The 24,155-nt window shown below is 48.3% G+C and overlaps 1 protein-coding gene across 1 annotated transcript; it reads right to left on the reverse strand.

Annotated features, from left to right (window-relative positions):
• Positions 1 to 2,597: 2,597 nt before the first annotated feature.
• LOC122374577 (protein DGCR6-like) lies at positions 2,598 to 13,842 on the reverse strand (the record flags this gene model as incomplete). Its single annotated transcript, XM_043353390.1, has 4 exons — positions 13,761 to 13,842; positions 9,224 to 9,332; positions 7,828 to 7,988; positions 2,598 to 2,776 (listed from the first exon to the last, which is right to left on the reverse strand). Coding segments are annotated over exons 1-4 (468 nt in total), but the record flags the coding sequence as incomplete, so codon positions are not given.
• Between the last annotated feature and the right edge of the window lie 10,313 nt (positions 13,843 to 24,155).

Below are 24,155 nucleotides of genomic sequence, written 5' to 3' on the forward strand. Positions count from 1 at the left end.
TTCGCGCTATGCAGTTAGTCGGCGTGCATATTTCAGGCGGAGACTTCATGACTGCGCCATTTACGGTCGTACATTGCGCCTGCTGAAAGGCGCTGCGCTGCGCAAAAGCCGCCAACTTGGTCACTAAACTAGACGCGACAGCATTCGCAGCTTCTAAAAACTAATCAGCACCAAGTCGGACAGGCATGAGCCGCTAGGGATAACAACTTATCCAACAGCTACACCAACTTTCCGACGAAAAACTCAACTAACTTGTGATGATATCTAGATAAACGACAGAACTCAACAGCATTACAGCTTCGTGAAACAGATTACTTAATTAACACCGAGTTTGCAATGCCTGGAAGCAGCATAAACTAATGAAATATGTTTCCAAAGCAAATACAACAGGCGATTTAGTTGAATCCTGCAAGGGCGGGCGTTACCTTCCTGAAATGCCGAGGCGTCCAATTAGTGGTTAACTCGCGCGGCGTAAACAGCACGCGCTCGGCTGGCAGAACACTCGGCTAATGGAGCCGGTTCCCAGGGGCCTGCCAAAGCCATCAACAGGTCGCCGGGAGCCGCCAACTACCGAACTCGGCGGCCGGCGGCACTGTGGCCGAGCTGCCGCACATCCTGCCCGCTCGACTGCGCCACCCGCTCCACAGGTGTCTGGGGCGGACCCATCCCCACCCGAGGAGAGCTGTCGAGGGGAGCTCACTGCGGTCCCGTGGGGGCAGAGCCGACCGCCGGCTGGTGGGGAGGTGACAGACACCCCAGCGCCTGGACGCCCCTCAGCTCGGTGGTGAGCCGCTGCCTGTGGCCGCCCTGTCACTCGGAAACCGGCGTGGAAAAGTCAGTATCCGGTACCGTGGTGGCAACGGTACCGTAGTTATATGAGCCAAAAATAACCGTTAAAAATATTGGCTAATTTCTCAAAGCAAAAATCTAGAGACGCCGTGGACAACACTGTAATAAGTTGAAATCAATACGGCGTTCATCAAACAGCGGCTGCAAAGCGGCTGAAGCTACGCAACCAGGACCATAAATAGCCAGCAATGAGCGCGCGACTGGGGATCGATACGACATCGGTTCGCAGTGAACCTCCAAACGAATGTACAACCAGCGAAAACCGAGCCTTTCTGCAGCTGGTAGTGGTAATTATGGTTTGAGTTTCAGGGCGACCGGTCTGCGGCAGATGTTGGCATCATTGCTTCATAGCGTTTTTTCTTGCTTCATAGGGTGTTCTCGGCAGAAATACAAAATGCTCAACTAGATCTATATCTATTCACGGCACGGGTGACGGCAAAACCAGAGCTCAGTATCAGACCATTGTTCAATGTTTGAAATACTGACAAACTCGGCGACAGATAGCATGTCGCTGATTGGCCAAAGTCTCTGTGACGTCACGCTCGACGAGACTGCGAGAGAAGGACCCGATTCCTGGAACAGCACTCGGCGACATGCTCGGTCAATGCCTCGGCAAACTCGGCAGCACTTGAGCAATCAGAAGCCCTCTGCGAATGATTGGCTATTGCAGCTCTGAGAAGACGGTTGGTAAGAATTGACAACATGCCGCTTAATCGGCCTTAATTCCACAGTTCCCAGCTCTTCTTTGTAAGGCGGTTGAGACCGAATACAAACTGGCGCATACAATACAATACAATACAATACAATACAATACATGGCGAGTGTTGCAGTATTTTACGCTATGCGACAGGGGTGCCCTTCCCCTTTTCACTGAATCACCCCACAACACCACATAGAGTGGTCAAGGCCATCACAGGTGCAAAATTAATGCCGCCATTCGCTCTCAGCAGCCGACGGGGCGGTCAGCCTCCCGCCCCCACACGGACGAACAAGCCTGGGTCATAACTGAGCAGCGCCGCTCACAGGCAGTCGGCGCGCGGCATCCAGCAGTAGCTCCTGAAATACTGGCAGTGCTCGCCGGCGGCGAGGACGGCTCACGGCGCCTGACCGCGCATTTAAATTCCGACCTGCACCGGCGCCGGCTGACTTATTCATGTGCCGAAGAGATAGCCTCTGGCCCATACGTCAGTCCGGCCCTGCGGAGACATACGGCTGGTGGGGGACGACTACAACGGCCGTGCCCGGCATTTAGAGCCCACTCGCACGGTAAATTTAGCTCGGCGAGCTTGCGTCCATGATTGGTATCAACAGCCGGACCGGCCGGACCATTACGGCCGGTCCGCCGGCGCGGCTCCGATGGCCGTGAGCCGAGCACACCGCCGGCGGGGCGTCCCACGCAGTCGGCGAGGCCAACAGACCACCTAATGTTGCCGGCGCGGCGATCAGGGAGAGCCAATAATAGCGGCGGTGTGGGCACGGCCGCTCAGAACAGCAGCCCACGCACACACCTCCTAGACAGGTATTCATGATCCCTTCGAGATTGTATGCCTCTTATGGATACAATTTCGAACTCTCGTCATTCGGTTTCACTTGCTGTATGTGCTTTTGGTCTGGTAGCTGCTCCCAACCATCCATTTCTGACGCGAATAGCATCAATAATGGGCTGACTGGTGCTGTCCAACAACCCCAATGCATTCAGAGTGGCCCCTGCAGCACCCTCCCACCCTCCCCCGCCCCCCGCGTCCCACCTTCTGGTCGAGCTGGGTGACCACCTTCATGTCACAGCGCGTCAGCTCGGCCTGCTGTTTCTGTAGCAGGCTCTGCATGTCGCGCTGGTGGGCGGCCTCGAGTCGGGCGGGCGACTCGCCGCGCTCCAGCGCCGCCTGCAGGTCGGCCTTCTGCTGCTTCAGCAGTGCCTGACGGTCCGCTGCGGCACAGGGCGACAGGGCACGGTCAGCGACACACAGCGGCGGGTCCGCCTGCAGAGCGGCCTTCAGCAGCGCCTGGCGGTCCGCTGCGGCGCAAGGCGACGGGACACGGTCAGCGACAGTAGGTCACAGGGCGGCACCGAGCGGCGGGACAAGAGGTGGGGGCCGGCGACACGGAACAGCGGGCTCGCCGGCAGATTCCCCTTTAGTAGTGCCTGACGGTCCACTGTGGGACAGGGTGGAGGGACACGGGCGGGGCCAGCCAACAGCGGGTCACGGGGCGGGGTCAGCACATACGGGTCGCCGGAATTACGGCAATCGTTAACGGACAACGGGTCAGTACGGAAAGGTGTCAAGTCGCCATCAGTTTATCTCACATCAAATTAATTTAACAGGATCGTTAGGGTAGTTAATGAGTCATCGAAAGCTAGCTAGGCACTTTTAGGACCTCCTTAGATGGATAATATTTAAATTAGAAAAAAAAGAATGTAAAACTAAGCGCTCTGTCCCAAAAGCCGCAATATTTTCATGTCAACTGTGACCAGTTTCCAAGTGCCCACTCATCGTTTGCCATTAAGTACCCAAGAAGTAATGCTAGCGGAAGGGGTCTGCCTCCCCCGCCCCTATGTGTTCTAGGCGGGCCGCCGCCAAACACGCGGCCTGAGTGCATATGCATAAGCACCTCGGAGTTCCAGAAATAATGGAACGCAATTACCGAGAGATGCTGAAGAGTTATCGAGCTAGTCACCTCAAGAGCATAACTTAAATCAGATGCCAGCATTTAACTTGATTTATTTGATATTTCATGAAGCAAAAGCGATTATTCAGGCTGAAATTCCTAACAAAGTTAGCAGCGAAGGTAGGCACTCAGAAATGGTCTTATAACAATAATAAGAAGACAGCATGAAGAAGAAGACAGCACTAAGTGAGGCGGTAGGTACTTGACTTACATTTACTATTTCACAAACAGCGGATACCGATGGCGAGACAGCCTACGGGCAGGTGTAAGCCAAACGTCGACACTGCAAACCCGCTTCGTAAAATAGTTCGCTGAGGAAGGCCGATCTACGCAGACGCTATTTTCGGCCCAAAACTGCATACACACACGTATAAACCGGCGATTTTTGACGCTGCTATCGGCCCAATCAATGACAATCGGCGCTCAGATACCGCTGAACCTCATAGCACTGGGCACGGTTCGCGGGCCGGGGCCGGCGACCCTCAGTCGTCACGTGACGATCCGCCGTGAGTTGGCCACGGCCCCGCGGCACGGAAAGGTCCATCACGTGACCATCACGTGACCGCAGCCGCAGACGCCGCCAAATACATGAAAACCATGTGATTATGTGGGCGAGGCGCCGCCGCATCAGTGGGGCCCAAAAGTGCAGACAGCCGGCCATGCACAAAGGGAGCCTGGCCACGCGAGGCGGGACCTTACGGCATGGGCCGCAGGCAGGTGATATGAAGACAAAACACGCAATGTTATATGAGTGGTGATGACCAAAAACGCCTATGAGAGTAAATGAAGCATAATTTGTTCTGGTCAGTCATTTATGCTCCTGGGTGAGAGCTTGCTCCTGACCAGATTTGTAACAGCCAGAAGCTCGCGGCACGACAAGACAGGACAAAGGTCACTGATTTTTTTTTATAACTTTGGCTCGCTTTATAAACAGCAATTAGTCATCACCACAAATGTCAAGAGCAACTCTTATGCTAGAGCATATTGCTTCTAATTGGGTGAAATAAGACGTAGGTAGTTTATCCATAAAAGTGTGACTGTACATCTGCAATTGCATCGCACTTAACGTCAATAACTTCCAACGAGCTCCGAAATAGCTATCCGACTGCGAGCCGCGTTCGCAGTCCCTGTTGCTACAAGCAGGCTTGAAACTAATCGCGCGCCGATATTAGCAAACTTTTTTTCAGCAGGCGGCAGAGGAGCCGGGAAGGAGCTCCCGGGCGTCCAATCGGACGGCGAGTTGATCACGCCCGCTCGGCCTCCCAGACGCTGCGCAATGTTGATGTAGGCTCTAGCTCGCGCCAAGGAAGAAAAATGGACCAGGTACCGGAGGAAACGGGCTCCTTCGTCAAAAGACGGGCATTGCAATCTCAGACAAGTTCACGGACGCCAGTTAACTACTATGAACGTCAAACCCCTTGAGACCCCACTTTTTTGCGATAAATTTTAAATGCGTCAACTTTCGTTGACAATATTCTGGCAATGCATGTTTCAGAACCTGCCGAAACTTTTATTACTAAGGTATTTTGACGCCAAACGATTATGGAAGGTACTTCTCATTCACTCGTAATGTTAAGGTCAATTCAGGCCCGGGCAGAGGCTTGCGCTCGGCCACACTCGAGCCCCGCCACCAGCGCCATCTGCTCTAAATGCCATCTATCAGCGCCCGCTACCGCTACCAGCTACCGCCCACCATCAAGCCTGAATGGAGCGAGAGACGCGAGTGACCGGTCGCCGGGCAAGGAGCGCCGGAGGGGTAGGGCGGAGCTTAGCGCTGACGTCATTACGTGGCTCCGCCCCATGAGCGCGTAGCCTCTACCCAAACAGCAGATTCGTTCCGTGAAATTTAACATTAAAGGGACCCTCCCACCTTCAAAAAAGTTAATGAATTGGCATGAAAGTGATGTCACTCGGTTCAGAAAGAGCAAAAACGAATATCTACCAAATTTCTTCGAAAAATATTCACCGGTTTTCAAGATATTAGACTTTTACTTTTGTTTACTTTTTGGGATCTCCGCTGTTCCTAGCGACTTTATTTGAAAGTGCGGCATTTGTTGCGCGCAAAGCAGCATATACCACCGCGTGCTACAAAACGTTTTAGTCAAACATTTAACGGACGTTCGAAAGCCTGATGACGTCATCAGATTCCCGTAATGGTTAAGAGATAGGGACCACGCTGGTCCCACCCTGCAAGTAAAGGGAAGAAATTTCTTGAACACCATAAAGCTGCGGGGGTTGCGACCAGGATAAATGGTGGTTTCTGAGCCTGGCCGCAAACTTGGCTATCTCAACTCAAAACTAATGTTAAGGTGGGAGGGTCCCTTTACGAGTGAATGAGGAGCACCTTTCATAATCGTTTGGCGTCAAAATACCTTAGTAATAAAAGTTTCGGCAGGTTCTGAAACACACATTGCCAGAATATTGTCAACGAGAGTTGACGCATTTAAAAATTATCGCAAAAAAGTGGGGTCTCAAGGGGTTTGACGTCCATAGTAGGTCCGCATATGATAAGACATAGAGCTGCAGCATTTTCAGAGACGAGCAGCACAAAGGCATTATTTGATTCGCATGTTTGTGCCTAGAAACAAGAGAAACTGCACACTTTATAGCACATTACGAGGGCATGCTTATCCAAGAGGCGCACATAAAAAATTGAAGCTACACCAGCACCACACAATTTTGTCAATGGACAAATAACCATTCGATAGGCCATCCAAATAAGTGGTCACAACTACCACACATCGAATGCATGGAAAACGCACAGCCTAATACTATCACAGTGTGTTCACTGTTCAATTGCCCAATTTAACCCTCGCCGGCACGGGGGGGGGGGGGTGATGCAACCCCCCTAAGGGTTTTCGGGAATAATTCGCGTAACAAGCGACCAATCGCGACAAAACTTTCAGTACTCTCGCACTAATCAATTTTACACCTACCCTGAAAATTTCATGACCCTGACCCAAGTGACTTTTGACCTGTGACCTACTTTCCGAGACCATGTTTGGCCGGAATCACGATTCGGCGTATATCGGCTCGCATTAGCCGCGCGTTTCCAAACTTTTCGTGGTTTCAAACGTTCAAACATGTGATTTTATGTTGCTCCCACGCATTAGGGTGGAGGAGTCCCATGCATTAGAGGTCACCTGAAGGTCGACCTCGGTTCACTTTTTCGAGTTTTACAAGTTTCTAGGCTAGTTTTTCGAGCTGAATTCGAATCTAGCAACCATTTGAACATTTACGAAGTAGTTTTGGTGCCTTCGTAACATGTTACGAAGCTGTCAGAGGCGGTTGACACGTACTACGAATACCCGTCACGACCCCTTCTGGTTGACCTGACCTGACCCGACCTGACCTGGTCTAAATGCTTAAAGATATCATCTGTGAACAAAACTAACACGATATTCGTGATCAACGGCCCGAAAAAACCCATAGCAGCCACACTTTACGACTTTCTAACAGGTCCCGATTTTCCCGACTTTTGGGTCATTGACCTGACCTGGAAGGTCAACCGATGACCTAGGACCTTAAAACTGGGTATCATCGGCTTCCTCTCGTGACGGGCAGCACGCTCGTTGCTCGATCAGGGGCCAAACGCGAGGGGGGGGGGGGGGTCGTACCTTGTGCCGTCGAAGGACGCAAAATGGCCTGTGCCGGCGAGGGTAAATATATAAATTAAATAACGTCATACGCGCTGCTGGAGGCGGCAGCGATGCCCTTTTTATTCGGACAGGGTAGCGTTGATACCGCAGCCGTAGGAAGAATGCAATATCGTCTATTCTGGAGGAAATAACACGCTGTGCAGCATAGAACGCGCGAAACAAGGTATTTCAATATGTACCATCTTCAAGCACGCGGAGCAGCCGGGGTATTTGATTCAATATGAATGCCGACGAAACGCATGTGCGTTCAAACGTCAATATCACGGAACGACAAATAAGTAAAAAACACCGGCTTCAAGGCCCCGGGATAGGGATAAAGGTCAGGGTTTTGTATGTCTGCAAATAACAAGATAAAAGTAACCATAGAGCACCTATCATGCACGTCTCCCTGTTAAACAAGTCACGCCTCCATTCAGTGACATTCTTACGCCTCCAATGAACCACAACGTCAGTCACAACGGTCTGAAATGTCAACCTCTGAAAGGTCACAACTCTGGGCCGATAGAATACCAGCTCGTCAACAATCTCGACAGACAAGCAATAACCGTTAGAATAATGGTCGGTTTAGTTTAAAACAAAACTGATTTAAACAGACTGAGCCACCCAGTGTCCATATGAGCTACATTATACGTATGGCTGGATGCCTTCCTACCGTTGTGTCCGGCGACCAGCTGCTGCCGCATCTGGAAGGCCTGTTTCTCTGTCACGTGCTGGATCTCCGCCAGCTGATCCACTATCTGGAACACGGTGCCGTCCAGCATCGAGTTGGCCAGGCCCGAGAGCAGCTCCAGCGTCAGGCGCTGCTGGAACCGGCTGGAACACAGAGGGAACAGTCAGGGACTGCTGGAACGGAGAGGGAACAGTTAGGCACTGCTGGAACACCGAGCGCACACTGCTAGAACACAGGGCGGACAGTTAGGCACTGCTGGAACACAGGGCGGACAGTTGACGCTGCTGGAACACTGAACGCACACTGCTGGAACACGGGGCGGACAGTTAGGCACTGCTGGAACACGGGGCGGACAGTCAGACGCTGCTGGAACACGGAATCCTTGCCACCAGACCCAATAATTGGCACAACGCTCAGCTCCAGGTTTTACAGCGCTTTCGCGTTCGGTGCATCTGACTTGCGCGAGCTCCTGTCGCTGGACTATAAACCAGCTTGTACTGGAACTAACCGTGCATTAGCTAAGCCTGTGATACGTTGTCAAGGTATCGGTAGCAGGACATTAACTTCCGAACAACGCATTAACTTCCCAAAAGCAAAAACAGACATGCACTAAGACGCGATTGTAATTTGTGGTCATTATAGTTCGATCAAACGGCTCTAGTGTCGGACGCCGGTTCCTGATCTCCATCATTGCTTCAGGGCGATCGTAAAAACTCCGGACTGGCGGCCTGGCCAGCGGTTGTCACGAAACGAACCATCCACGACGCGAGCTAAGTGACCGATCGGCCTCACCCGAAAAACACGCGCGTCACGGCATTCTGGCATAAGCTGCGACCGTCCTGAACATTCAGTCTGCTCCAGAACTACATAGTGAAATAATAGCCCAAAAGTCAACAGCATAGAGACGCAATCAGCAGACTCAGTGTTCACCAGCTTCAAAACATCCAACAGCGGTGATCGATATTGTAATTTCCTTTCCCTGACTGCCTAACCTTTAGTTTATACGATAGTAACCTCTTACTTTATTGATAAACATTATTGGCTGTTTTGAAATGACGAAGTATAATAAAGTAACTGATATATCATATTTTGATTTAGCTAACACAACACGCCCCTTAACTTCACAACTGTTTTGCAACATACTCGACACCTGATGTTTGCAAAGCGAGGCAAAAACCCAAGTCCTGGTTGGTTTGCAGAGCACGCTGCAATGCGCACGGTTCAGGTGACTCGGGTATACAGCTAGTTACAGTACCTAATGTGTTTACAGCCCACGTGACTCGCATCAGTCAGTGCGACATATCTTTGGCGGTTTTCTGCAGATCACTCCACTTCGGCGCATCCTTGGCGTTTTTCTGCAGCTCACTGGATCACTCACCGTGGCACATCCTTGGCGATTTTCTGCAGCTCCGACAGCATCAGATAGAGCCGATTCTGGGTGTTGGAGCCCGAGTCGTCCATGGTTGCTTTTGGCAGGCCTGGTTCACCTGTGACAAAATGGGCTTGGCTATTTATCTGATGGCGGGTTGGTGCATTTTGGTGGCAATGATTGCCACCAAAATGCACCGAGTGTCACGTCAAGAGTGGTCTAGCTTGAGTGCTATTTTTAAAGATATGTCCATACCTACTTATTGTATGGGACCTTGGGGTACGATCAGCAATCAGCTTGGCAATAGGCAGCTTCAAACTGTTGTAGGTGCCTAAGCAGTCATACCTACATTAATTTGCTTGGCAAACCTATTAAATAATGCACAAGCTGAGTAGCTACCTCACTAAGCAATATGAAATAAAATAACCATGATGATGTGTTTCTGCACAATAACTTTTTTAAAAGTAAAGTTCTAATGGTAAAATTTACCTGACAATGCCATGGAATTCAAAACAGACAACTACCCAGAAATCAAACCGCATGATTCAATAAATGTAGCATCCAGTTAACTTGATTCACAATTTTCGGCATAAGATCATAGTTTTACCCCAATCACAGTTTCTAGTTTCTACATTTCAATCGAGCTGCACGGTCTCCTTACACGTTGTCTGCTGTTGCAAAAACCTGTTGTCAGCTGTTGTAAAATTGTATTGTATTGTATTGTATTGACAATCAAAACACTCCGATAAATTGCGTTGCGTCACTTGTGTTAATAAAAGGGAGAGGACATGTTAAATCGACGCACGAAACAATCATGTCTCTGTAATCACACAAAAAACAGCTAAAAATATTACACAAATCAATATCAGAGTGACATCATTACAGATTTCATAGTTTTTAGGAGGCAGGCAAACTGCAAACATCCTAGGTTAGGCTAGGGTAGGTTGATATGGGATATGTTAGATCAGGTTAGTTTAGGTTGGGTTAGGTAATAAGTCCAGACTGGAAAAAATTTTAGTGCACTACAGCGAACACCCCACTCCCCAGGGACTCATGCGCTAGCATTTTAGCATGATTTGGGCCAAAAGTTGAGGCTCATTGTGCCAAATTTTAACCTTTTTATTTAAGCACATGCACATGCTTATGCATGCCATAGATGCTAAACTTTTTTAACAGATAACAAGGAAATTAGATAAAAGCAAGTTGAACAAAAATGTTTCCCACCACAAGCTCAGAGTTCTTCCAAATTCAAATCAGAGAGGACACGAGTCTGTACCTATATGGATATGAGATATTTAAACATGATACATTTGGCTGCACCAGGCTTTATGCGTAACCCTTCCTGCTCGCCACTACCTACTAGCTGCAGAGCTCATGGTGCAGCCAGCCAGCTGTCCTGACAGCTGGCCGGCTCCCTTGTGTGCGCGTGTGATGCTGCGCATACCTCCCAGCCCCTGAGTCAGTGTGTCCAGTAGTTGCCACTTCACTGTGACCTTCTGCAGCAGTCTTTTTCAATGATCAGTGTGGTATTATGTCATTCAATTCTCAAGTATATCAATATTGGGAGCAGACATGTACAGGGACCCGACTGATCCCACGGATCCTGATCTCGGATCCGTCGGGATCATAGATCCAGCTCTTTATTTTATTGAGATCCATAGGGATCATAGATCCGAGTCTAGTATTTTTGCTTGAGATCCAGTGGGATCATAGATCCTCATTTAATTTTGGTCAACACAGAAATCCCAAAAGATCACTTGTTGCAACTCACAAACGTTCTTATTTTGATTTAGTGATTTGCAAAATGATCAGGATTACATGGTCAATGCCAAATAAAGTAAAGAAAAATTATGAATAGGTAACTGTGCAGTTATCACAAATAAGCAAAAATTACAAGCGAACAAATCCCAACCAAGCATGCAACAATTTCAATTATTACATGCGTGATATCTTGCTCCCCATATCTTGCCCCCCCCCACAAATTTGTGGTGGGTCACCATAAACAACAAAAATGTATCAATGCCTACCTCAATGACCTTTAGCATTCCAACCAGTCTCAACCATAAATTTTCATTTTATTTCAAAAGCTTTCTCATTGTCATCATGGATCATAACGATCAGGGGGATGTCGTCCCGGTTCTCCCCATGTATTATTCGCCAATCAGCTTAACACTACCAGTGACGTCACTGGTGGACTGCCAATCGGGGCCGGCCGGCCGGCCGGGCCCGTGGAAGGCCAAACGCAGACGTTTTCAGAAAAGCGTAAGCCGTATAGATACAGTCGTGGATGGAGTTTTGCTGTAATTCGGCTATCCAAGAGTGCGTCAGGGTACCAGGACCCTGATAAAGGTCATAGTGAACCGGTATCTGATAAAACCCGTTCACGGCTTAGCAGCCGACTTCGACCCTTCGCCCTCGTAAAGCACAAAGGCTTGCCGGTCATCAATCCACCTGCATCTCCTCATCTGCTTACTGCCTATATCGACCAGTTACTGCAGCCGTTTTGGAGCGGCTCACACCATTGAGTGCGCGTGGCCGACTGCCGCCCCGATGCCATCCCCGGCACCGACACCGGCGCGGCGAAGCTGACCCATGGGGGGGGGGCTGCTAATTAGTTGAGCCGGAATTGGGATAGAAGCCAGTATGGGATTGGGATAGCGACTCAGCGAGACTAAGGGATTGTGTTGTGCCTTCGGTAGGCCCCCAAAATCACCGGTGTAGTGCCCTCAGGGCCGCCGGTTATGAAGCCTTTGGAGGCACTGGTGTGGGCACTCACAGGTTGAGGTACCGGTGTGAAGCCCTCAGAGGCATTGGTGCGGGGCCCCCGAGGTGCCGCTGTAGGCCCTCTGAGGTGCTAGTGTGTGGCCCTCAGAGGCGCCGGTGAGGGTCCTCGTTCGCCACGGGCCGGGCCAGCCCAACGGGCCATGGGCCGGGCTGGGCTACGGGCTGGGCCGGGCCCCCAAATATCATTAGTTAACGGGCTATGGACGGGCCGGGCCAAGAGCTTTGTGCACTATGGGTTTTGCGACTAATGTCAATTTAAGAAAATTTGGAAACTGATGCAAACAAAACCCACTGGGAAAATACAAAAACTAAACCAAATTTAAGGAATGTGAAAGAAAACCTACTTGATGTTGAATTTTGGGAATCTTGAGAATTATCCAATATCACATCATGTCACACATAGGAGGGTTTTCATAAAAATTCCGCAACCAAAAAGATCAGAGAATCTCTAGCATCATTAGTTTGTAATAAAAGTTAAAATGTAGCCATAAGAATAACTTACTTAGCACTACAACTCCAAAAACTAAGAAGCCACTCAACAATGATGGGCCACAGGGCTACATTAAGTTTAACACTTATATATGGCGATAGTGAGACAATTCCAACACAGTCTTTTTTCCTTCACCGACGGCTTTTTAACGAACAGAACCTTAAAAGGATACTCACAAAACACACTGTAAGTAACGAGGAACTCTACAGAGTATTTCGCGATGAAAGCTTCTTTAAATGTCCATAAATTTGTCAAAATAAGTCACAACAAACCAGCCCCTTCTCAACAAAATTTGCAATCATGGCGGCGGCCATGCGGCGGCCCTATGTTTATGTGGCGGCACCTAGGTAATATACACAACAGTATATCAAATAAATACGTTTTTAAAGTAAGTATCAAGGTGAAAAACAAAATTAAACAAATAAAAAATAAAATCTAAATCACGAAGTCTGAAAACTCGAACGAAAAACAAAACAAAAACTTGATCATATATGTTTTATTATACAATTGGTCAAAATCGCTACCTGCCGCAGCTGCGACAATAAAGAAGTGTTCGCTCATTTTTGATTGATGATGATGATGCGTAAAAGTCGCAAAAGTACCCAATGACATTTCAAGTTTACCATGTTTTCTGCTTACGCTGCTAGCGATATCAATATCTTGAAAAGAGCCTAACATAAAATAGCAAGGAAAGTAGCAGATAGTTGTCCACAGAGATTTGGTTGACACGTGGGCATGAATTGAAAATAGATAAGATCAGTTTTGCTGATAAATGGATGGATTTTCTCTTTTTTTGGAAGACAGTGCTAAAGTTAGTGTCACCTATTTTGTATGCTTTCTCAGGCTTTTGATATTGCAGCATCTATGGAGTGAATTTAACAGCAAGGTCAATCCCAGACAGATTCATCAATTCCCATAAGTCAAGCTTTTTTTTCTGCTGGTAAGTGCTGGGAAGTATAGAGTATGTGGCAAATACTTCCTTCAAGTATGCATTAGAGTCACCAATTATGAATGATAATGTTCACACACATCAGCTTGCAAGATAACTTTACTCATAGAATGTAGTTAATATAATCATGTTAACTTTTTATAGGTGTGTAATCAAGACCTAATTGACTGAGGTGCTTGCTGTTACGGTATTTATATACATAAGGTCCGATCAACAAGGTGATTATAAAAACCACACCACTCGATGTATTTTGAGCTCCTGATTCCATATCTGATAGTTATTCATGGCGCAACCAAGTTTTAAAGCAACTGCGCAATATTTACCGTCGCCGCCGGCCACCATCCCACGACACCTGCCGTCAACGCACTCCACCAGCCGTTTGCGCCACGTGAGATGGATCGAATGAATAAACTCCAAGGTTGAGTGAAAACATTACGCTATTCAATCTCATTATGAAAGTGACGTCATGAAAATGATCGTGGCGAAGCGGTGCAGTGCCGAAGGCAATGCCTTAGGAGAGATTACAGGCAATGGTAAGTCAAATATTTTTAGGTTAAGTGGTTGTGTATCTGGCCTCAGGCCGAAGGCCTGAGGCCTGATGCACAACCACTTAACCTAAAAATATTTGACTTACCATTGCTTGCAATCTATTCATGCGAGCAACTGTTTCCTTATCCCCGGGTAGGCAAATATCAGTAGGTCAGGTTAGGTCAGGTTAGATTAGGTTCTGACAATTTTTGTCGTGTTTTTTTCCTATCCTACCCAACAAAACTCCAATTTTTTAAACATTTTTTTCGTGTTTTGTTATTTTGACGTCACTTTCACCAAACAATTTGAATAGAGAAGAAGTATTGCTTTTTACATTTAAATTGCTTTTTGATGATTTTTTATTCATTTTTTATGTTCAAATAATATAATTATGATATCTTTTCTATCAAACATGCCTAATAGCTATGACCTTACGTAAACTTCTTTCCATTCGTACCTGCAATATAGAGCAGAAACTTCCGTTTCCGTTTGAGCAAACTGGTTTGAACCAGTTTTAGCAGGTGCTTTCCAGTGCTTTCCGCTTTCCCGCCAGTCTGTTAGTTGGATCATGGCTTCCGTGCTGGGTGGTTCGTTGTGCTCCGGGTGCAAGTGGGAGGAATACGAACTAGTTTCAGTTGCGTACCGCAACGAGGAACGCGTCCAGCGTATTTTTCAAAACCACGGTGAACTAGATTAGAGGTAAGTAAATTTTATCTCTCCGATCCACTTTTCAAGCATAAATTTTGCATATTCTTACGTTATTTGACATCCTGAATGTAGATAAGATGCTTACATGCGACGTAAAACAGTTCTACCATATTAAAAATATTTGCTACCGTATTTGGGGAAATGTTGGGAACCGGGGTTTTTGGGTCGGGGAGGGAATACAATGCCGTAAAGAATGGTCATGAAAGTTGGGGAAAACTGTTGGGAACCGGGGTTTCTCTCCATACCCATAAACCCCGATCCCCCCTCCCCCACCCAAAAACCCCGGTTCCCAACAGTTTCCCCCAACTTTCATAACCATTCTTACGGCATTGTATTTCCTCCCCCACCCAAAAACCCCGGTTCCCAACATTTCCCCAAATATGGTAGCAAATATTTTTAATATGGTAGCACTGTTTTCCGCCGCATGTAAGCATCATATCTACATTCAGGATGTCAAATAACGTAAGAATATGCAAAATTTATGCTTGAAATATGGATCGGACTTTATGTAAATATTTACCGCTGTTACTGTTAAAATTTGTGCCATAGGTGCTTGAAATGATTATATTCATTGAAAAGAAGGGAGTCATGATTGCCATGTTAATATTCATGCAATTTGAATTGTTCTCAAAATAGTGTAATCAATCATGCTTATTATAGCAATAGACTAAGACAATAACTAGATTGCTATTTTTGCCGGGCCGGGCCGGGCTGGGCTTGGAATATCGATAGGCGTTATCACTAGTGTATTCGCGGCCATTGGGGCGACGTAAGAAAAGAAGAAAACAACTGGCCCCAAAAACTTTAAATTATCAGTTAGCATGCATCTTTTCCTTGATATGTAGATAATTTACCATTAATTGTTAGAGAAAATTGCATATAAAATCTTCCATTTATGCTTTTTTCATCGTTTGCATAATATGTTCTTTTACTAAGCTAGAAACACTAATTAGAAATAGTTCCCGCATCTCGTCAAGAACAATAGGAAAGGCTTGAAGTGAATAGAATAATCTAAATGGTTTTGTAATCTATGTGAAGACACTTCTAAAATTGCCTGTAGAAATATTGAAGGCAAAAGTTCAACTTTTTCACAAGACGGATGTCTATAAACCTATTCAACGTGTGACAACTCAGCCGGTATTTCGTCGCCTACAGCCAAGCTTTCCCTAGTGACCGATAGAGGCGCTGCTATCGATGTCCGCCCGTGCCGCCTAACGTTAACCAAGAGCGGGCTACGGGCTGGGCCGGGCTCTGAACCCATGGGCCCGGGCCGGGCTGGGCTGGGGATTTTGGGGCCCGTGGCGAACACTGGTCCTCACAGTTGCCATTGTGGGCCCTCAGAGACACTGCAGTGTGGGGTTATTACAATCGGGTGTGGGACCCTTAGAGCTGCTTGCTCGAACCCTTTATAAGCCGACAGGGGCTCTCAGAGACCGACAAGGGGCCCTCAAGAGGTCTGCGGTGTCTTCAGTAGCCCTGTGGAGTCCTCAGAGACCAGCAAGGTACTCTCAGACGCCGGTGGGGCCCTCAGAGTCGTCGGTGTGGGGCCCTCAAAAGTCACCGGTGAGTGGCCACTGGCCGTCCGATGCGAAGGTCCCGTCTGGGGCCGTCAGAGGCTCCGGCGTTGAGCCCTCAGAGCCGCCGATATATGGCCTTAAGAAGCACTGGTTTGGGCCTTTAGGACTTCATTCAGGGGTGCCGGTTGAACTCAGAGGTGGCAGTGTGGGGCCCTCAGCTGGGCACCGGTTTGGGGCTTTCACAGCCGCCGGTGAGCGCCCTCGCAGGCGCCGTTGTGGGGGCCTTCAACCATTGGTTTATGGGGTCATCACAGGCGTGTGTGGAACCCTTAGAGCTGCTGGTCCCTGATAGGCCGGTAAGGGCCCTCAGAGGTCGCCAATGGGCCCTGAGAGGCCGGCAAGGGGCCCTCAAATGCCGACAAGGGACAATAAAAAGCCGGTGTGTGACTCTTATGGAGAGAAGTGTGGCTATTCGGAGCACATAAGGTGTTCTTTCGAGCCCTGTGGGGCCCTTCTGAGTCGAAAATGCCAGCGTGGACCCTCAGCCGCCAATTGGCGTCGCAGGGCCCCTCGGGCCCGAGAGGCCCCCTGATCCGATGGGGGCACGTGCCCCCTGCTCCCCCCCCCCTCCGGGTGCAGATAGAGAATGCAATCGGCGGTGCGGGACACAACTGCAATCGTTCCTTCTCCCGTCGCGAGGTCGCCCATCCGACCCATATCCCCAGATTGTCAACCCTGGGGCTCGGGTCGGCAATGTATCGGCAAGGAAATCAGCTTTAGGTGGGTAAAAAAGTTATTAAGACTGAGTCATTAGTTGTTACGTTCAATAATAACAACGATAAAGTGCCAAATGTACCCGACATACGGCTTGGAGCCGGGCGCCGCGCGGTCTCCACCAGTGACGTCACGCTAATGCTTAGCGACCGGTCCATTGGAAATTGCGGGATGATTCTACCTCTCTTATACGGCCTTGATAACGATGAGGGATGATAATCCATGTTGTTATTGATGCTGGTTGGAATTTGGCGCTATTGTATCTGTATCATAGTCACCAAAAATGTCGACTCATTGCCTTTATTTTCTTTGCCGCGTCGGTAAAAACCGGTAAAAACATTTCTATGGTAAAAACCTTTACATTTTTAGACTGTGAGCATGATTTGCCTAAAAAATATATTTTTGAAAATTAATGAAATAGTAATCTTGGTTATCAATAAAAGCATAACTTGCTACAAAAAGCTTGAATATTGAACCCGATTTTTAAGAAGTCTTGATGCTGTTCCATTTGTTGTCAATAGATGGCGGGGTAGGTACTGCGCCTGTGTGCATGCTGTACCGCAAGGCAGGACAGAGGCGCAGCCAGAAAGCGCCGCGCGCCGCCGAATTTACGCTATCTTCAAAAACCTTAGGGGAATCGCATTGAACCCTGCCAGGGCGAGGGTTAACTTTACTTATAACGCTAAGAACGTCACTAAACATACAGAGGCCGTCAAAAAGTAAGCCATTTGGAGGCCCCCTCGATAGAGAAAAGGCCCCCTGGCAAGCGGACGGAGGCCCCTTTGAGCCCGCACCCCCTCCCCTGGAAAATCCTGGGTGCGCCTCTGCTTGGCGGCGCCCCTGGGGCAAGATAATCATGACAAAGCCCCGTTTACATAGGGATTGTTGCAAGCTTTAGCTTATAGCTCGGCCCGTTATGTTGCAAAAGATGCTAGCGGTCCTTCACAATTTAAACAATTATCCCCTCTGGGCTCTGGCCTCTAGATATGCAAAGATCACTGCATCGAAGTTCTCGCAAAATAAATGAGCTGGAGCCTCGTCAAAAATGCTATGCACACGTGACTAATATGCAAAAGAAGAATGCCCGATGCGGCCCTAGCATGCGCCATGGTAAGGGATAGAATTGATATTTCAAGGGTTGTTTCCATTTATATTCAATAAGACATGACAATTCATTAGCACACTTTCGCTGCTCGATGCTCTATTGAAAGATTGATATAATAAGGGAAGCAGCTCCAGGTCCATGCAAACTGTACAAGTGTTATGTGCCATTTTCAGCGCTCAAGCTCCACTAGGTGTGCGTGCCACAAACTGCTGTGCAAATTCGGGAGTCGTGACATTTGTTGACCTTTGCAGGTCAAACAGCTAGGTGACACAAACGCCGAGTAAGTTGGAGCACCTATCATGCATACTTCAAGACGTGTTTGTTGTGTGTAAGTTTCTCAATCCGAGGCGTTTGGAATCTGTACTAAATCTTGGTTGAATCCGAGCTAAATATGACGGGGAGTCTTGACGGACATTCCGAGCAATCAGTGACGTACCCAAGGGGGGGCCACGGGGGCCAAGGCCCCCCCCTGAGCGCCTCCGGCGCTCAGGGGGCCCCTCAGGCCCCAGGATATTTTTTAAACACTGGATAAAACGTCTTTTACTCGGAAGAAAAATTGATATTCAAGTTTCATTTATGTGCCCTGGGTACCCGAGGGGCCCCTACAGTCATCCAAGGGCCCCCCAGTTTCCTGGCCCCTGGTCGCCTAGGGGGCCTCTGGTAGCCGGGGGCCTGGTCTCATGGGGGCCCCTGATAGCCTGTGGCCCCTAGTCGCCTAGGGGGCCCTGGTCGCATGGGGGGCCTCTGGTCGCATGAGGCCCCTGATCGACTGGGGGCCCCTAGTTGCCTAGGGGGCCCTGATAGCCGGGGGCCTGGTCGCATGGGGCCCCTGGTTGCCTGGGGCCCCCGGTCGCCCCTAGTCGCCTGGGGGACCCTGGTCGCCTTGGGCCCCTGGTAGCCTGGGATCCCCTGGTCGCCTGGGGGCCCCTGATCGCCTGAGGGCCGCTGGTCACCTAGAGGGCCCCTGGTCGCCTGGGGGCCCCTGGTAGCCGGGGGCTTGGTCGCATGGGGCCCCCTGGTCGCCTGGGGGCCCCTGATCGCTTTGGGGACCTGATCGCATTGGCCCTTGGTCGCCTGGAGGGCCCTGGTCGCCTGGGGCAGTGGGGCCCCTAGTCATCTGGAGGACCTGGTCGCCTGGGAACCCCTGGTCGACTGGGGGCCCCTGGTCGTCTGAAAGTACGCTTATCACCTGATTGATCCCAAATCATCTGAGTGGCTACTGGCTACTGGATATAAGTAGTGACTGGAGTAGGCACTCATCTGAAGGAGCCAATATCTTTCACGGTGCCGGAGATATCACAGAAAAACAAAAAGGCTAAACTGAATACCCCCCAACCTTGACCCCAAAGGCGTCATTGGCTAACACAGGGATGTGGGTCGATTTGCAATCGCATTTCCTCCTAAGTCCTATTCCTCCAATTAATGCAGAGTGTCTCAGAATTACCCAAGCATTTATTTTCTGGCTAAAAGTACAATTGCGCTCGTTTCCTAGTGAAACATATAATAGCCGCGTTTACATAGGGCTAGTTGCCAGATAGTGGAATTCCGATAACGAGACATTTATTCCCCACTGTTATATTATATAGGTACCTACATATCCGGAATTGGAGGATGTTCAGTAATTGAGGCGCTCGTTCATAAAATGCCGTGCGTTTCATGCACACTCCTCAAGCAAAAATATTTTTACTTTCCAATTTTCCACATTTTCTCAAGGCTTAGACCGTTACAGAGACCGTTTTAATTGACTTTGATGAAGTTGAACGCAAGAAATCACAACCAAATGCTACATTAGGTTGTAAAGAACTGAATTGCGTTTTCCCAGCACACGTGGCGTTTTCTCACCTACGTCTGCAGGAGAGACCGGACCCGCTATGCCCCCCCCCCCCCCACCATCGAAAGGTTCTTCATGACTCCCGGGGGCCCCCGGGGAACCTGGGGGCCCTGTACACTGTGGGGGGGCCCCTTCGAAAGCAGGTAGCCCCCTCCTGGGCGAAATCCTGGGTACGTGCCTGCGAGCAATCGGTCATCTCAATGCAGCGACAGGTCTGCTGGACCCTCCCGCTCACTGCTCAGGCTTCAGCAGTGCGGCGAACTAACTATGTATTTATTTGGGGATCGGAAGACAGAGAATCTGGGAATGTTTAGACTTTAGAGTCAGGGGCACTTCAGGCTACTCCAATGCATATTTAGAACATTTCTTTGTAGTGATTTATTTCGATACTCGGAGTAAAATAATCCTATTGCATGACACATGCATTCCCGAACGGCATTGGGCTCAAGGCGCTATCGGCACTATATATGTAGACATTAGACATTAGGCTTAGCAACTAGAAATACCTCTCTTCGGTAAGCTCGTCAGTCGTCTGTTGCAACTCGCCCGCATTTCTACGTGACTTGGCTTTCAGAGCTCTCCAAGTGTGCGCCGTCCCGGAGAATGGGATTAGCCACAGTAACCGTTGGCGACTTTTTGTTGGACCGTGACAAACGGCGGCGCAGCGGGCTCGCACTGATCAATGGTGGGCCGTGCCACCGCCAGGCGAGCCCAATCTAGTTGGACACACTCCACCTTCGGCCTTCCCCTCCCCCCGAGCTGCCAACTGCCGACGGAACTCACCAGTCGGCAGCGGTCAGCGCCGAGCGACCGGGCGAAACAAAGCAAACCGAACAGACAATTCCGATATACATATAGAATGCATTAGAAGTTACCGGCACTTCTAACCAGTCTTACCTATATGATCATAATTCTTGTTTGCTGTCGCCACTCTAAAAATACATTTTCTGAGCCAATTGTCAAAGAAATAATGTATATTTCCTTAAGTGATTGATACGAGTGTTACCTACTTGCTGGGTATGATTAAAGGAACTATCCCACCTTCTAAAATGTTGTTAAAACCAGTTAATTTGTGCCCGACTTTATAGATTGGATGACCAGGAACACGGTTCTGGCATTTATTTTTCATTAAACATCTTAGGCTTCCCATATTCCAAACACAAACTTTCAAATATGTGACGTCACAGCCCAAAATTACCTCCTTCTCCAGGCCACATTACTGTCATAAAGCTGATTCTTTTTACTCTGTAGGCACCACAACAAAGTTCAGACCAAGTTTTAAGCGATTTTTCAACGAACAAACCCATTTAAATCAGAATGACTAAACGAGGTGACGTCACACTAACGGTCGCTCCATGTTGAAGATAAGGCCTTGCGCTTCATTTTCAAATGAAGGGAACGAATGTCTTCAACACTAAGAGGCCGCGGGGGTTGCAACCTAGATAGATAGTGGTTTCTGAACCTCGCCGCAAACTTGGCTATCTCAACTCAAACCCCATGTTAAAGGTGGGATAGTCCCTTTAAAGGGACCCTCCCACCTTAACATTAGATTTGAGTTGAGATAGCCAAAATGGGGTCCCTGGCTCACAATTACCGGTTTCGGCACTCACAACATCGAGAAATGCCTTAACCCTCGCCCGCACATGGGGGGGGGGGGGTGGTTGCCACCCCCCCAGGTAGTCTTTCTGCTCTGCACTCCACATTTTTAGAGCTAGAAGACTGATTTTTCGTATAGCTGCTCCTCTATCCTTTCTTGATGTCCACTGAAAATTTCAAGTTTCTGTGATTTTTGGTTTCGGAGATATGACCTTGTTTTTCAGGTCATGTCATGACCCAAATGGCCATTTCTCAACATCTTGTGTTTGCCATGGGCCTTATGAGCTTTTGACACCCTGATTTCGGCCTTTTTTGCCAGTCTTACCTCCTACCTATCATGGAACATGTTGTTCGACGATGTACAGGGGTCAAGGTCAGGGTCAAGGTCAACCTAGGTCACCTAAGATAATTGCGTTTTAGGCAAGCTGAATTTACTTTTTTTGAAGTTTTTTGACTGCATTTTTGGTAAAAGCTTCTCAGATCATTTCATGTAATATGGACCCAAAAACAATCGGTGCACACATCAGTATACACACAGACACACACAGACATACAAACACATATAATTGACCTTGACCTAACTTGACCTGAAATGACCTCAGCAGCAAAATTCTGGTCGGGTAGTGTGACAAAGAGGTTCTAGCTGGCTTGGCACCAGAAAACAGCATCGTCATCGGTATTTGATAAGCAGCACACTTGATATCCAACGGTGACCCAAAACAGCAACATTTTTTAGTTTGACCTGACCTGGAAGGTCAATGACTGACCTGAGAAGGTAAAACTGGGTATCATTGGATTCGTCTCTTCCCAAAGAATCTTTTTGGTCTTTACTGCTAAGCTCTATCTCCAACAGGAACGAAATGGCGCGGGGGGGGGTGGCAACCACCCCCCCATGTGCGTTCTAGGATGGGAAAATGGCATGTGCGGGCGAGGGTTAACCCGGCACCGCCTGGGCTATTTCCGTACCCACGACAGCCTGGGGGGGGGGGTCGGATCCGACCCCCCCCCCCCTGTTATCTCGAGAACCAATGGTCGTATCGAGCCCCGCGAGGCGGTGTTCGAAAGGTCTCTACGAGACCTTCCCAAAGCACTCTTAAGATTTTAAGATTGAGGTCAACTTTCGGGTCAAGGTCAGGTCAAAGGTCAAATTCAGGGGTTTTGCATGAATCGGCTTACGGACAGCGGAATCGATAGCTGCTGCTCGAAACTCGCCAAAAGTGACCTCAAAGGCCTAGTGAAGGTACCATGTGCGTATAGGGGTCATACTAAGTACAGGTCAAGGTCAGGTCAGGTCACGAAAGGTCACGGTTTTCACTTTCTGCTACATGGGCGTGCGACACATGTTTTATGGCTTATTTTTCACGCCGAATCCGATGGTAATGGGCATATATGACCCCAAGTCACTGTGCTGGTGATAAGTGTGCATCGAAAGCATAAAAAATCGTTTATACTATACATAACTAAACGAGGGCTAAGCAAAACGTCAATTTTTCAACTTTTTATTTTTGACATAAAAATGCACTTTTCTAGACGAGCTTTGTCCCAGGAATCTAGTGGTGCCATTTGTTTTCACATGCGATGTTCAGAAGTGCCTCTAATTCACGAAAATGCTTATGACGTCACCATGCCCTATGCATGTTGGAGCTATTTTTTACAATTTGGGGGTCAAAAATCAGGATAGAAAGTTGAAATTTGGGGCATCTAATGTTCTAATAGAGCTCTACAACATATATTCCGTTTTTTTTGGAAATTCCCAAAATTTTGGATTTTATAAGCTGTTTTCCAAAAAATATAGTTTTTTGAATTTTTAGGGGTGAAAAACGCATTTTATGGAAAATCCGAGATAGCCATTCTAAAGAACTCATTGAGCTGCGTCTTTTCATGCCCTTAATTTGCAATTTGCTTCAAACCCTGATTTTTGGCGATTTTTTAAACATTTACCACTTTTTGACTAAAAACGCCATGTAGTTACATCACTAAAATCAATATATCTCAAAAATTTTTGGGAATTTTTTCTTAAAAATTGCACAGGAGACGTCAAATTGATAGGGGAGAAGGTATGCCAGGTTTCAAGTAGATAGCGAAAGTGGTTCATGAGTTATTCAAGAAAAACGGAGGGGGGGGGGGGTCGGATCCGACCCCCCCCAGGCGGTCGCGGGTTAAGTCGGAAATATTGAATTTCAAAATTGCAGCATTTTGATTCAGAGGGGCATAGGAATACCCCTCTGAATGTGTGACGTCAGCGCAGATATCAAACGATTTTTAAATGTTTGACTAAAACGTTTTGTAGCACGCGGTGGTATATGCTGCTTTGCGCGCAACAAATGCCGCACTTTCAAATAAAGTCGCTAGGAACAGCGGAGATCCCAAAAAGTAAACAAAAGTAAAAGTCTAATATCTTGAAAACCGGTGAATATTTTTCGATGAAATTTGGTAGATATTCGTTTTTGCTCTTTCTGAACCGAGCGACATCACTTTCATGCCAATTCATTAACTTTTTTGAAGGTGGGAGGGTCCCTTTAACCCTCGCCGGACCTATTGGTTTTCTACATACGCGCCGGCCGAGGGGGGGGGCGGGTACGACCCCCCCTCGCCGTTTCGCCCCTGGTGGAGCTAGCGCGTCGCGGAAAAAAACGAGCGTGTGCGCCGTTACGAGACG

Source organism: Amphibalanus amphitrite, unplaced genomic scaffold, assembly GCF_019059575.1.
Source record: "Amphibalanus amphitrite isolate SeventyFive unplaced genomic scaffold, NRLGWU_Aamphi_draft 001677F_arrow, whole genome shotgun sequence".
Classification (NCBI taxonomy): domain Eukaryota; kingdom Metazoa; phylum Arthropoda; class Thecostraca; order Balanomorpha; family Balanidae; genus Amphibalanus; species Amphibalanus amphitrite.